This window comes from Neofelis nebulosa, chromosome 8, assembly GCF_028018385.1.
Source record: "Neofelis nebulosa isolate mNeoNeb1 chromosome 8, mNeoNeb1.pri, whole genome shotgun sequence".
In the NCBI taxonomy this organism is placed as follows: Eukaryota; Metazoa; Chordata; class Mammalia; order Carnivora; family Felidae; genus Neofelis; species Neofelis nebulosa.
In genome coordinates, this window is record NC_080789.1 from 99,304,650 (window position 1) to 99,317,288 (window position 12,639).

Consider the following 12,639-nt stretch of genomic DNA (forward strand, 5'->3'; position numbering starts at 1 on the left):
AAAACCTTATTTGGTTTTATCCATCTTGTTGATGATAGAAGGAGAAAGAGACTGCTAGTTCAGAGGAATCCAGAAACCTGGATTTTATACCCTTTTATTCTGGGGAAGAAAGAGAAAATCATACCTTATCCCTCATGCCTACCGTCCAGGTTCCCCTAGCCTTTCATAACCTAACTTCTTCCAGGTTCCATGTACTGCTACAACTTCCGGTCTATTCAAGTTAAAATGTAACAGCAGTTCTGGGTGAGGAGTACATCTAGTTGAGGCTTCTGATTTTTAGATAATAATAAAATTAAAAGCCTGAAGATTCTTAAATAACCCCTCTTTGGTGGGATCCTCTTTGATCCTGCTCTCCTCCAGGCAGAAAGCTTCCTAAAACCCATGCTTCCTTATTATTCCATTTGCGTGGTCTGGAGTTGATTTTGCATTTATCTCAACAATTCAATCACCATATTCTTGAAGAAAATAAGCTTTGTGGTATTATTATTACTATTTGTTTCTACCCAATCACAAGACCTATTACTGATATGCAGTCATATGAAATGTATTCTGAATATTTTACAAAGCAATCAACAAGTCTCTGTGTTGAATAATGTTAGTTGGAGTCTAAATGTCTTGCTAAGGCCATGTTTCCCCAAGGACAGTCACAGAAATTTCCAGGCGGATGGTTGTTCCAGTGAAGAATAACGTAACTATGCATACTGTACTATATTGTTACCATCATTACACATCCTTTCTCCATCTCATCTACCCCTCACCGCAACCTTTTAATATTTTCTCTAGTAAAGAAAAGGGCTATAGAACTAAAGAGGTCTGAACCACCATATGGGTAGTAGCATTTGGTAAAGACTCCATTTGACATTTGTCTGCTTGGGTGGAGTGATATTATTTGAGATTGGTAGTGGGTGCTTAGGCAAACAGAAGGGCACAATTGACATTAAACAATCTTGGATAATCTTATCTTTGACACTGTTGAGTTTGGTTTGCAGAGTTGAAAAACGTGAAAAACATGGCTTTGTAAACGTAGGCACGCCCTAAGTATTCAAGTGGTCATTCATCATCCATCTGGTTTTTTCCCCATTACTTTTTTTTTTTTTTTAATCACTCATCCACAGGTGGGTATTGTGTGGTTAGAAGTTTCTTGGCCACCTTCCCAACCAATCAGTGAGGCAGGAGATAAACATCTGAGAATAAGAAAGGCAGTTTCACTCGTCAAGTAGGTTGTTCCTTTAGGAGGGAAAGGTGACTTCCCTTTCAATGGTTGCAACATCGGGAACTGAACAGCTTTATTTTAAAACGGAATTAACTGCCTATATATTACGGGTCTTGGGCAATGCTCTTATTTCTAATGTTGACTTAAACGTTTCACAAAGGTGAACTAGACGTTCAAGACTTTCTCAGAAACGCTGAAATAGGCTTTACACTTTGCACACGTAAAATGCGCCGTTATTAGTTAGGTAGCTAAGAAAATCAAGAAGTTTTCTTGCTGTTGAAAGAATTCGTAAAACGCATCGTGTCAAAACATTTTAAGGCATTGCCTCAGATTCATCTCATTCCCGCCCAGGTGAGATATATGTGATATTCCTCGGACACTCGTGGCTGCCCAAGAACAAAAGAAAGGAAAGGAAGCAAATGGTTGGTTGATAGAGATCACGGTCATGCAGGACAGGAGTCTACCTCAGTTCACGGATAACTCAGTAAACTGCAAGAAAAAGACAATCTTATCCATAGCCTAATCTCCAGAAACCTATAGTCTCCGTTGCTGGGAGCCCTAGTCTCGTCCTCATCAAGATATGAGAGGGTTTAAGTGCTTGCCATGGTGGTGTGGGAAACAAAGGCAAATGAAAAATGATATTCCCTTACTGCCTACAGGCAGAGTGACCTTTCTCAAGGAGCTCAGCTGCCTCAATGATGACACTTTGCTCCAGGGCAAAAGGGAATCTTAGCTTAACACTATCTTGACCCCCCCACCACAGCCCCAGGATCCTGTGAGTCTCCTTAAACACATAACAATTCCTTTGCAAACCTCTTTTATCTTTCACCCCCAAGTATATGTTGGCAATTATACTCCAAGCATATGGCCCCTGATATACATCTGAAGGGTCTCACGACTGAGGTTTTACTAAATGGTGATAAATGACGTCTTCCTAACAACAGCTAGCCTCTCAAGGTCCTGGAAACCTTACTTCCAAAATTCCTTAGAGATGTACACTGTCCCCAACCCCCTCCTGACCTAATCAGTCACTCTTCACAACTCAGGTGCAGCTCTTTCCGCCCATGTGTCCTGTCCCCGTGCTTTAATAAAATCACCTTTTTGCACCAAAGATGTCTTCAAGAATTCTCTCTTGGCCATCACTTCTGAACCCCACCATCACCACAAGCCCCCATCAATCTATACATTCATTTTTCCTTCCCTGTCTTGTCTAATTACAATGGCACACACGCTTTGTGTCCATCTCGCCCTCTCCCATTCCTCATCTCCATGTCAAAACTCACCAAGTTCTAACACCTGCAGTATCGAAAATGTTTCTTGAGGAGATACTGTCATCGTTCAATCCCTTACCTGTGTAACTTAGAATAGTCTTTGAGCAGACTTCCACATGGTTCTCTTACCACTATTTTGCTCACTCCCGTTTTCCAAGGAGCCCAGTCATTACGTCCGTTACCCTCCAAAGTGACATTCAATCTCCTTGGCACAAGGAAAAGACTTCTCCTAAGCCAGCCACAACCTTTTTCAATCTCCTTATCGAATGTCATGTCATACCACCACCTTGTTTTCTCACCAAAACTGAACCTATTATTTTGAAGATATGCATAATATTTTATTACAGTCTTACAATTTTCTTCTAAAAGCTGTTGCTTCAGAAATGGCAAATTTTGGTGAGGATGGGAGGAAAAAGGAGCTCTCAAAACAGTATGGAGGTTCCCGAACAATTTTTATTTATTTTTTTTTTATTTTTATTTTTTATTTTTGAGACAGAGAGAGACAGAGCATGAACAGGGGAGGGGCAGAGAGAGAGGGAGACACAGAATCTGAAACAAGTTCCAGGCTCTGAGTGGTCAGCACAGAGCCCGACGCGGGGCTCGAACTCACAGACCGTGAGATCATGACCTGAGCCGAAGTCGGACGCCCAACCAACCAAGCCACCCAGGCGCCCCTCCCGAACAATTTTTAAATAGAATTAAAATATGATCCAGTAATTCCACTACTGGGTATTTGCCCAAAAAAAACCCAAAAAAACTAATTTGAAAAGATATATGTACCCCTATGTGTTTTGCAGCATTCTTTGTGACAGCCAAAATATGGAGGCAACCCAAGTGTCTACCCACAGACAAATGGATACAGAACTTGTGGTGTCCATATATACGATGGCATATTCCTCAGCCATAAAGGAGATTAAAATCTTTCCATTTGCAACAACAATGATCAGGTCTACAGGGTATAATGCTACAGGAAATAGGTCAATCAGAGAAAGACAAATACCATATGATTTCACTCATATGTGGATTTAAGAAACAAAACAAGTGAGCTAAGAAAAAAAGGGACAAACAAACAACAGACTCTTAAGTATAGAGAACAAACAAGTGGTGGCCAGGAGGGAGTTGGGTGAGGGGATGGGTGAAATAGGTGAAGGGGATTAAGAGTACTCTTATCATGATGAGCCCTGAGTAATGTAGAGAACTGTTGAATCATTATATTGTACACCTGTTATAATCTAACACTGTACAGTAATTATACTTGAATTTAAAAAAAGACTTTTTTAAAAGCTGTTATAACAGTTTCTTTAATTTCTACTATACCTGGAAAATTCATAATCATGTTAATATTTCCAACTCAAACCTTATTAAACTTGTTTCCAGCTTTCTAATTTATCATTTTAATATGATTCCACTGAGCATTGCTCATAGTTTCAGTATAGGATAGTCTTTGTGCCACATAGCATTGTAATTTATGTTTACATTTCCTGCTGAGTGGACAGGGAACTCTTCTAGGAAAAGAAGTGGTAGTACTCAGGGCTCCTGGGTGGCTCAGTCGGTTGAGCATCCGACTTTGGCTCAGGTCATGATCTCGTGGCTTGTGGGTTCAAGCCCCACGTTGGGCTCTGTGCTGACAGCTCAGAGCCTGGAGCCTGCTTCGGATTCTGTGCCTCCCTCTCTCTCTGACCCTAACCCACTCGCATTCTGTCTCTGTCTCTCTCAAAAATAAATAAACATTTTAAAAAATGTTTTTTAATTAAAAAAAAAAAAGAAGCAGTATTACTCATCTGTTTATTACCAGGACCTAGTTTAATACTAAGTACATCCCAACATACATTCTCATGGTGCCCTATAGTTGTTTCTCCTCTGTGAGACTGACCGTGATTTTAATGACTTATTAGTTGTTAAGCCTCTGCCCTTCCTGATAGAATGATAACTCCAAAACCTACATTCACCTCTTCCTTTCTACCATCTACCACAATTCTAGCAGATAGTAGTTACTTAATAAACATGTACTGAGTGAATGAGTCAATAGAGGTATTCCCACAGCAGTAAATACCAATAACTTAAATAGTATTGAATCTGCCAAAAGATGTTGATGTAATATCTGTTTTCTATTACATATGGCTTTGCTCAGCAGAAACCTACTGAGAATTTAGAACAAAGTACACTAATCCATGTCCTTTTGTATTCTTACCTATGAACATATCCTTTGATCTCATTCAATTTATGATTGCTAAAAGAAATTCTTCCCTTGGGGCACCTGGGTGGCTCAGTCGGTTGAGCGACCGACTTCAGCTCAGGTCATGATCTCACGGTTTGTGAGTTTGAGCTCCACTTCAGGCTCTGTGCTGACAGCTCGGAGCCTGAAGCCTGCTTCAGATTCTGTGTCTCCCTCTCTCTCTGCCCCTCCCCCACTCATGCTCTGTCTCTCTCTCAGAAATAAATAAACATTTAAAAAAAAAAAAAGAAATTCTTCCCAACCCCACTTAACTGTCCAGGAGACCCTATGAAAATTAATGATATTTTCCAATACTGTATTTTTCTTATCTGTACTATGAGAATAAGTGATACATTTAAAATTGTATTTTCTGAGGATTAAATGAGATACTGTCCATATCAGCACCTAGTACACTGCCTACTATGTATCAAGTACTCAGGAAATACTCTCTCTTCTCTATCATATCCCTTCCTTCATCTTCACTCTGCCCCTTCCCTTCTCCCATGTCTTTCCCTCTCTCCTTCTCTCCCTTTCTGCCTCCATTCTTTTCTTTCTTCATTCTCTTCTTCTTTCCTCCCTTCTTCCCTTGTCTACTAGAAGGTAAACTGCTTTAGAGAATTGTGTCTTACTTATCTTTTTATTTCTAGAACTAGCACTTTTGCCCATATATAGCAAGTCTTCAGTAGATAAGTTTGAATCCATACCTGAATTCTCTGGAGGAAATGTTCATCAGATAAAATTATATTTGAGGAAAGAAATGTCGTAAAACCCTGCTAGTCTTAAGATGAATGAAAAGAATGCGAAAAACCCACATTCTTGTTAGCAGTAAATTCCCTCGATTAACGTTAAGATCAACAGGCATTTACCCAACATAAAGTTTTACATTTGGAGGGACGCCCAGATGGCTCAGTGGATTAAGCGTCCTAGTTTGGCTCAGGTCACGATCTCACGGTTCATGGGTGTGAGCCCCACGTTGGGCTCTGTGCTGACAGCTCAGATCTGGAGACTGCTTCAGATTTTGTGTCTCCTTCTCTCTGCCCCTCGCCAGCTCACACTCTGTCTCTATCCGTCCCAAAAATAAGTAAATGTGAAAAAGAATTTTTTACGTTTTACACTTGGAAAAATGCAAATATTTTAGAGAAGTTTCAAGCTCTTTGGATTTATCATCCTTGGGAGTAAAGAATTCGTTGCTTTGATCTATCAACAATCTGGGAAGCTAGTGATTTAGTTTATCTTATGATATCAGTATGGGGAGTGGAGTGGAAAGAGTGGTTCTAATAATAAGCCTAAGGGGCTATCAGAGGGAAGGGTGTTGGTCAAACACAGAGATTAACAGTCTGGGGTTCCAGTGGAAAAAAAATTAAATCTTAAAAATGATTGGACAGGTCAACAAGTGAGAATTAGTGCCGAAGCAGAGACTTTATTTATTTTTTTATTTTTATTTTTTAAATATTTATTTATTTATGAGAGACAAGGAGAGACAGCATGAGCAGGGGAGGGGCAGAGAGAGAGAGGAAGACACAAAATCATAAGCAGGCTCCAGGCTCTGAGCTGTCAACGCAGAGCCCGACACGGAGCTCGAACCAAGGAACCGTGAGATCATGACCTGGGCTGAAGTCGGGCGCTTAACCGACTGAGCCACCCAAGCCCCCCCCCTCCCCCCATGCATGCAGAGACTTTAAAAGAGTTGGCTTCCTCTGCAGGAAGAGTTGGCTTCCTTTCTCTTCCTTTTAGAGAAAAGGCAGACAAACACAAAAGTCTTAACGTAGAAATGAGGAAGGGAGCAAGGTCTCACTTGTACTGAGAAAGCAACATGGTCAGAGTTTTGGGGAACACACTTCTGCACTGGAATTCGAAATGGGGTCAACCAGGAACCCTTAGTCTCCCATTCCTGAGGGCTCTTACTACTTCATTACAGCTTCTCATCTATTATAACTGCTATTTTTTGTTTGTTTGTTTTGACTTTGCATTGCCTTTGCAACGTCATGGGCCTATTTCTTTCAGAAACGAAGACCGAAACCAGCTCCCTTCATCATACAACGTAACATTCTTCAAGCCAGATGTACTAACTCCATCAATACTTGAAATAGAAAATATGTTTAAAAAAAAAAAAAAGGAAAGGAGACAAGTGGGAAAAATAACACACCAGAGACACAAGTCAAGAGGTTGCCAGTTTCTTTGGCATGGCTCATTTTCCATTTAGAAATGCTTTGCAATCAAAATAAGGGTGAAGTGACTACTGGGCGTGTATACACACGTACATGTATTTATTACTTTTGCTTGAATTTTTTTCTTATTATATTTAAATTTTTTAAAACTTTTTATTCAGTTTGTTGAGAGATGGAGAGAGACAGAGCATGAGCGGGGAGGGGCAGAGAAAGAGGGAGACACAGAATCCGAAGCAGGCTCCATGCTCCGAGCTGTCAGCTCAGAAGCTGATGCGGGGCTCGAACTCACGAACCATGAGCTCATGACCTGAGCTGAAGTCGGACGCTTAACCGACTGAGCCACCCAGGCGCCCCTTTTTCTTATGACATTTAGGGTAGAAAAGGATATTGAACATTGTCAAAAAAATCTCCCTAAGAAAATCATCGTAAATGTTGAACACACGTCAACATTTTAAAGGTTCCATTCTGCATTTTGAATTTATAAAAGAATAAAAACAGTATCAATTATCCATAAAACGAGCCTGTATTGAGATATCCATTTCCACCTGTGTTTTGATAGCATCGGATATTGCTACTTTTCTCAGCAGCTTAAAAAATGTACCTTTTGGCAATCAGAATGATAACAGCTTTTTGGAGAGGTATTTTTCTGCCCAGTGCTAATTCCTATCTATCAACGCTTTCTGATACTGCGGTCAGCCCCGGGAGGGAAGTGCTAAATTAAATGAATGAGCTCTTAAGTGTTGCACAACTGTTTTCTTTGTTTTCTCTTGCTTCCTGTCCAACCTGTGCTGCTGATTCCAAAAACAGAGCAGCATCCAATGAACTTAAGAAGGAAGTTTTATATATAAAGCGATAACACGCCCCTCCTTGCTCCAGAAGTAATGGGAGAGGCTATTCTACGTGTGATTGATGGGTCCCAGGTGACTTGTTCCAAAAAGTAACTGATCCTTCATCGTGCCTGACTATAAAAGCAACAACGTACAGGGAAAGGCAGAGTGGAAGGAAGAAAAGAAAGTGGATAATTGGGGCAGCTAACATCGAATAAGAAGAAAAGAGAGAGAGAGAGAGATTGAATATTTACCTTGAAGTCTTTATTGTTGAGACACTGGGATAAAATGGTGCCCACCATTTTTCTGAGCACCTTCTTGCTTCATTTTACTGTTTCTGTGGCTTCAGAACCGTAAGGAAATGTATACTCTGTATTCTTACCCTGAGTCCTGGCAAAGTGACGGGGGGAAATGTGTGCTGTGTTAAAATATGATTCTACTTGACCGTTTCAACTTCTGAGACTGAGTGCTGGTGTGCCTTATAAATTTTAAACAAGCGTATGAGGGAATTAGGACCTTTTTCTTAAGATGCCTCTCTCTACATACTCAAGTTTATCACAATGCTATGAAAAATGTTTCAGAAACATTTCAATACGTTAAAATTGTTTCTTATGCCTGTTCTGCATTTCTGCTACACTTGTTTAAAGCCTTGGTTACTTTCTTTGCACAGGCAATATATCCTATGGGTGTCCTCCGTGATGCAGAGTCATTCTACAGACAAGGCTTGTCTCCACCTTTCAAACCTTAACGAATCTGTATCCTTGAGTGTTGTCCTAGAATATGATGGATACAACACCACGATTTTTGACCAGTCTGTGGACGACGATAACTTCTACGCTTGTGCAGATTTCAAGGTGAGGCACTGAACTTGCCGTTTCCGAACTTCAGCAGGGGTGAGGAAATTATTACTGAAAAATTATTTTTAGAAAGGGGTCCCTGAGTGGCTCCGTCAGTTCAACGTCTGACTTCGGCTCAGAGATCATGATGTCATGGTTCGGGAGTTCAAGCCCCACATCAGGTTCGCTCCCGTCAGCGCAGAGCCTGCTTGGGACCCTCTGTCCCCCTCTCTCTGCCCCTTCCCCAACTTGCGCTCTCTCAAAAACAAATAAGCATTAAAGCATTACTTTTAGAGAGATAACAAACCTTGATTTTGGATGCAATGTGGAAGCTAGGGAATGGGATCAGAGACTTCCTGAGAGGCAAGAAACAAAAGGAAAATTTACCCATACAACAAAACCTGTGAAATACTGCCATTATTCTTTCATAGGCAGTGATAATCAAGCACAATCACTGCCCTTTGGATAGAACCGTTTAACAATATGAGGAAAGAAAATACAGGTAAAAAGAAGCAAGATTGACAGTGAGGGCAACACACACACACACACACACACACACAGAAAATAGAATGCTAGAGGACGTAAAAATAAGTTTGTCAGAAACAGTCCTCATGCTAACTAAAGCAATTGTAAAAAGTGGTCTCCAAGTCTCCCTTTAAGACATAAGGTCCTGGGGCGCCTGGGTGGCTCAGTCGGTTAAGCGTTCGACTTCAGCCCCGGTCACAATCTCGCGGTCCGTGAGTTCGAGCCCCCCGTCGGGCTCTGCGCTGATGGCTCAGAGCCTGGAGCCTGCTTCCGATTCTGTCTCCCTCTCTCTCTGCCCCTCCCCCATTCATGCTCTGTCTCTCTCTGTCTCAAAAATAAATAAACGTTAAAAAAAAATTAAAAAAAAAAAAAGACATAAGGTCCTCTCTAGAGGCTCTCGGCCTGAGAAGCCAATTTAAGACCTTATTTACCAGCTCAATGTCTACAACTTGTTTTCCCATTCTCTGCTCTTTAACATGAACAGGTGTCTCAAAAGTCCTCTGAGCCATTGGCCTTTGTGACATTGCGGGCTGAGGGAGAGACTCTTAAAATCTTCGAGAGGAGGTCCGTAGCACTCGCTTCAGAGGAGACCGTAACCTTTGTGCAGACAGATAAGCCCATCTATCAACCTGGACAGAAGGGTAAGTCAGTGTTCTTGTTTCCTTTGTTTCACTGGCCTCAGGAACACATTCCTCAAATTTAGAACACCCCGAACGTGTGAATGTCAGTCTCAAGTTTATTCTGAATGGTACGGGATCACGGATTTCTCGAATTTCTACTGGCTGCCTAGGTCAGTTACGTAACAGTGCCCTCCAGCCCCAGGAACTGAATGCTTTGCTTCTTAAACACGTGCATGCCACTTTAAAAGTTTAAAAGTTCTAGTGACAGACTTTCGTAATAAAATGGATACGAGCCTGGGATGCAAAACGTTTGGTTTCACTTCTTGCTCCATAATTTACCAGTTGGGCCAGCTAAGTAAATCTCTGTGTAGAGTCAAGTCTTTTCATCTGTAGAATGGAGGGAATAAAAATGCCTCCCTTCCGGAAATAGTGTGAGAATAAAATGAGACAGTCAATGTAAAATAGGACCTAGCACAAAGACTCCTTATTATTATTATTATTATTCGTGCCAGTAGAAATAATCACTAATCTGATAACCTAAGCCGAGTTCTTCTATTTTCTTTAGTATTGTGGTAGGTAAAAGGTGGCAGAAAGAACACCAAACTAAGATTCTGAACTGGGGTGGTTTTTGTTTTGGCTGTACCAGTAAATTATTGGATTTCGCCAAGGAAATTCTGCTCTTTGAGATCTTTCGCTTTCTCATTTGTAAAATTAGGGGGTTGGATGACAGCATCTATGTATTTTCTTCTAATATTACATATTTGTATGATTTATTTTGAAAAGAAATAAAAGAATTAAAACAGAATTCCTATACTGAGATTTTTTTCCCTGCATTATATTCTCTCTGTACTTATTAAAATGTTATCATGACAGTTATGTATATAAAGGTAGTTAAAATGATCTTTCTGGAATTCTGCTAAAATTAATTTAATGTTTGCTAACGTTACTATCCTTTTCCAGAAAATTATGTTTAACTTCTACTATACATTCTTCACATTTTTCTTTCTACAATTAATTCTGGCACCAATTTTTTATAACATTTATTTATTTTGAGAGAGAGAAAGCATGTGCGTGCATGCGCACACATATTGCAAGCCGGGGAGGGTCAGAGAGAGGGAGAGAGATGCCGAAGTGGGCTCCACACTGTCAGTGCAGAGCCCCATGTGGGGCTTGAACTCACAAACCGTGAGATCATGACCTGAGGCAAAATCGAAAGTTAGATGCTCAACTGACTGAGCCACGCAGGTGCCCCGAGGCTCCAATTTTTAAGGTGTTCCTGTGGGCCATTTAGGGCAAAACTTTCCAGTTGGTGGTAGCAGCTTTGGTAATAATAGAGCATCGTCAACAGTCAACAGAGGAATTACAAATGTGTAACGAGAGCTCTTTCCAAATAGGACCCAAATTTCAAAGGGTCACATCAGAGCTAGGGGACACAGGGCAGCATTCCGTGACAGCAAGACAATTAATTGCTATGTCTATTTACAAGCATTCGTAGACATACCTATGTCTATTTACAAGCATTCATCCCTTCTTCCTCTTTTCTTTTAGTTCAAATTCGCATCGTGACACTGGATACCAAGTTCAGACCTGTTGAGGAATTGGTGAGTTCATTAATTTCTAACGGTACAATGAAATCGAAGCAAAGTAAACAAATCCATTACCATCTAAAGTGTCACCAGGAGGCTTTGCATAAGTACGGAAATTGATTCTAACATGGAATACTGTACAGGTGGAGTTTCAATGCTGACCCCCAAATTTAGAACTTGTCTTTACTGGGAGTTAGTTTGTACTTCTTTAGGTCTTTTCATCATATAAGGGGGAAAAAAATGGGTTGCGTGGAACCTGCTTTCCACTTCCCTGATGAGGTTCAGGATCTCTCACATTTGGGGTTTTCTTGGCACGCTTAGCTACGGAAACTTGGTCTTCTGCGAAACTTAAGGCCGTCTCAACACGAAGCCAGACGATCTTAACAATGCAATATCTGGCAAAAAAAAAAAAAAGAAAAAAAGAAAAAAAAAACACTATTACAATATTAACCTGCATTTTTTTCTTTTCAGTATCCATTGATCACACTTCAGGTAAGCGATCTGCTTTATCACACTCATTATTTTGAATATTCAGATAAATAAGGATGTGTGTGTGTGTGTGTGTGTGTGTGTGTGTGCGTGTGTGTGTAGTTTTCATTACGTGTAGTCAGAAAGTAAGGGAACTGAAATAAGGGGAAGAGAAATGTTTATCTACTTACAATGTAAGGCATCAGCCGAAGATGTAAATAAAAAGCTGCCACTTTGGTATTGATCCTGTGTGGCAAATGCAGTAATGGATTTCCACAGAAAATGAAAGATTGGGCTCCTTCTAAAGGAGGTTTATGTTTAAAATTGCTTCATTTTGGCTACTGGCCCTTCTCAATGTTAATTTAACCATATCTTATTTTAAGGAAATAGAAAACACAAACACCTAAAGATTTGAAATAGAGTCGGTGATATTATTACAAAATGGACCCTTTGCTTTCAGAAAATAGTTAATGGAGTCTCCTTCTACAGTTCAAAGCTCTAGTGCAGTAGAGTGTGACTTAATTTCAGATCTTAAGTCTGTCAGTAAATCTTTTGTGCCCATCAACTCCAACATATGTACTTTAATTTCTACGTGCAATATGTATTATTACTATTAAATAAGTCTAAATGTTAATATACTGAGGGGCGCCTGGGTGGCTCAGTTGCTTAAGTGTCTGACTTCGGCTCAGGTCATGATCTCGTGGTTCATGAGTTTGAGCCCCCCGTCGGGCTCTGTGCTGACAGCTCAGGGCCTGGAGCCTGCTTCGGATTCTGTGTCTCCCTCCCCTCAGCTCCTTCCCTGCTCACACACTCTCTCTCTCAAAATAAATAAAGATTTAAAAAAAAATTAAATGTTAATACACTAGGATCTAGGTTCATTGTCATTATATATGTATATAAATATTCCAAA

At 40.5% G+C, this 12,639-nt stretch overlaps 1 protein-coding gene across 2 annotated transcripts in view; it reads left to right on the forward strand.

Annotated features, from left to right (window-relative positions):
* The first annotated feature begins 7,743 nt into the window (after positions 1-7,743).
* The window catches only part of LOC131520038 (ovostatin homolog 2-like), a 61,145-nt gene continuing 56,249 nt past the window's right edge, over positions 7,744-12,639 (forward strand). The window contains exons 1-5 of one of the 2 annotated variants that reach the window (XM_058743746.1): positions 7,744-8,047; positions 8,365-8,548; positions 9,540-9,696; positions 11,224-11,276; positions 11,733-11,753. In XM_058743746.1, the coding sequence (XP_058599729.1) occupies positions 7,983-8,047; positions 8,365-8,548; positions 9,540-9,696; positions 11,224-11,276; positions 11,733-11,753 (480 nt within the window). In that variant the 5' untranslated portion in view covers positions 7,744-7,982. The remainder of the gene's footprint in view (positions 8,048-8,364; positions 8,549-9,539; positions 9,697-11,223; positions 11,277-11,732; positions 11,754-12,639) is intronic. The other variant, XM_058743745.1, reaches the window with a different exon arrangement.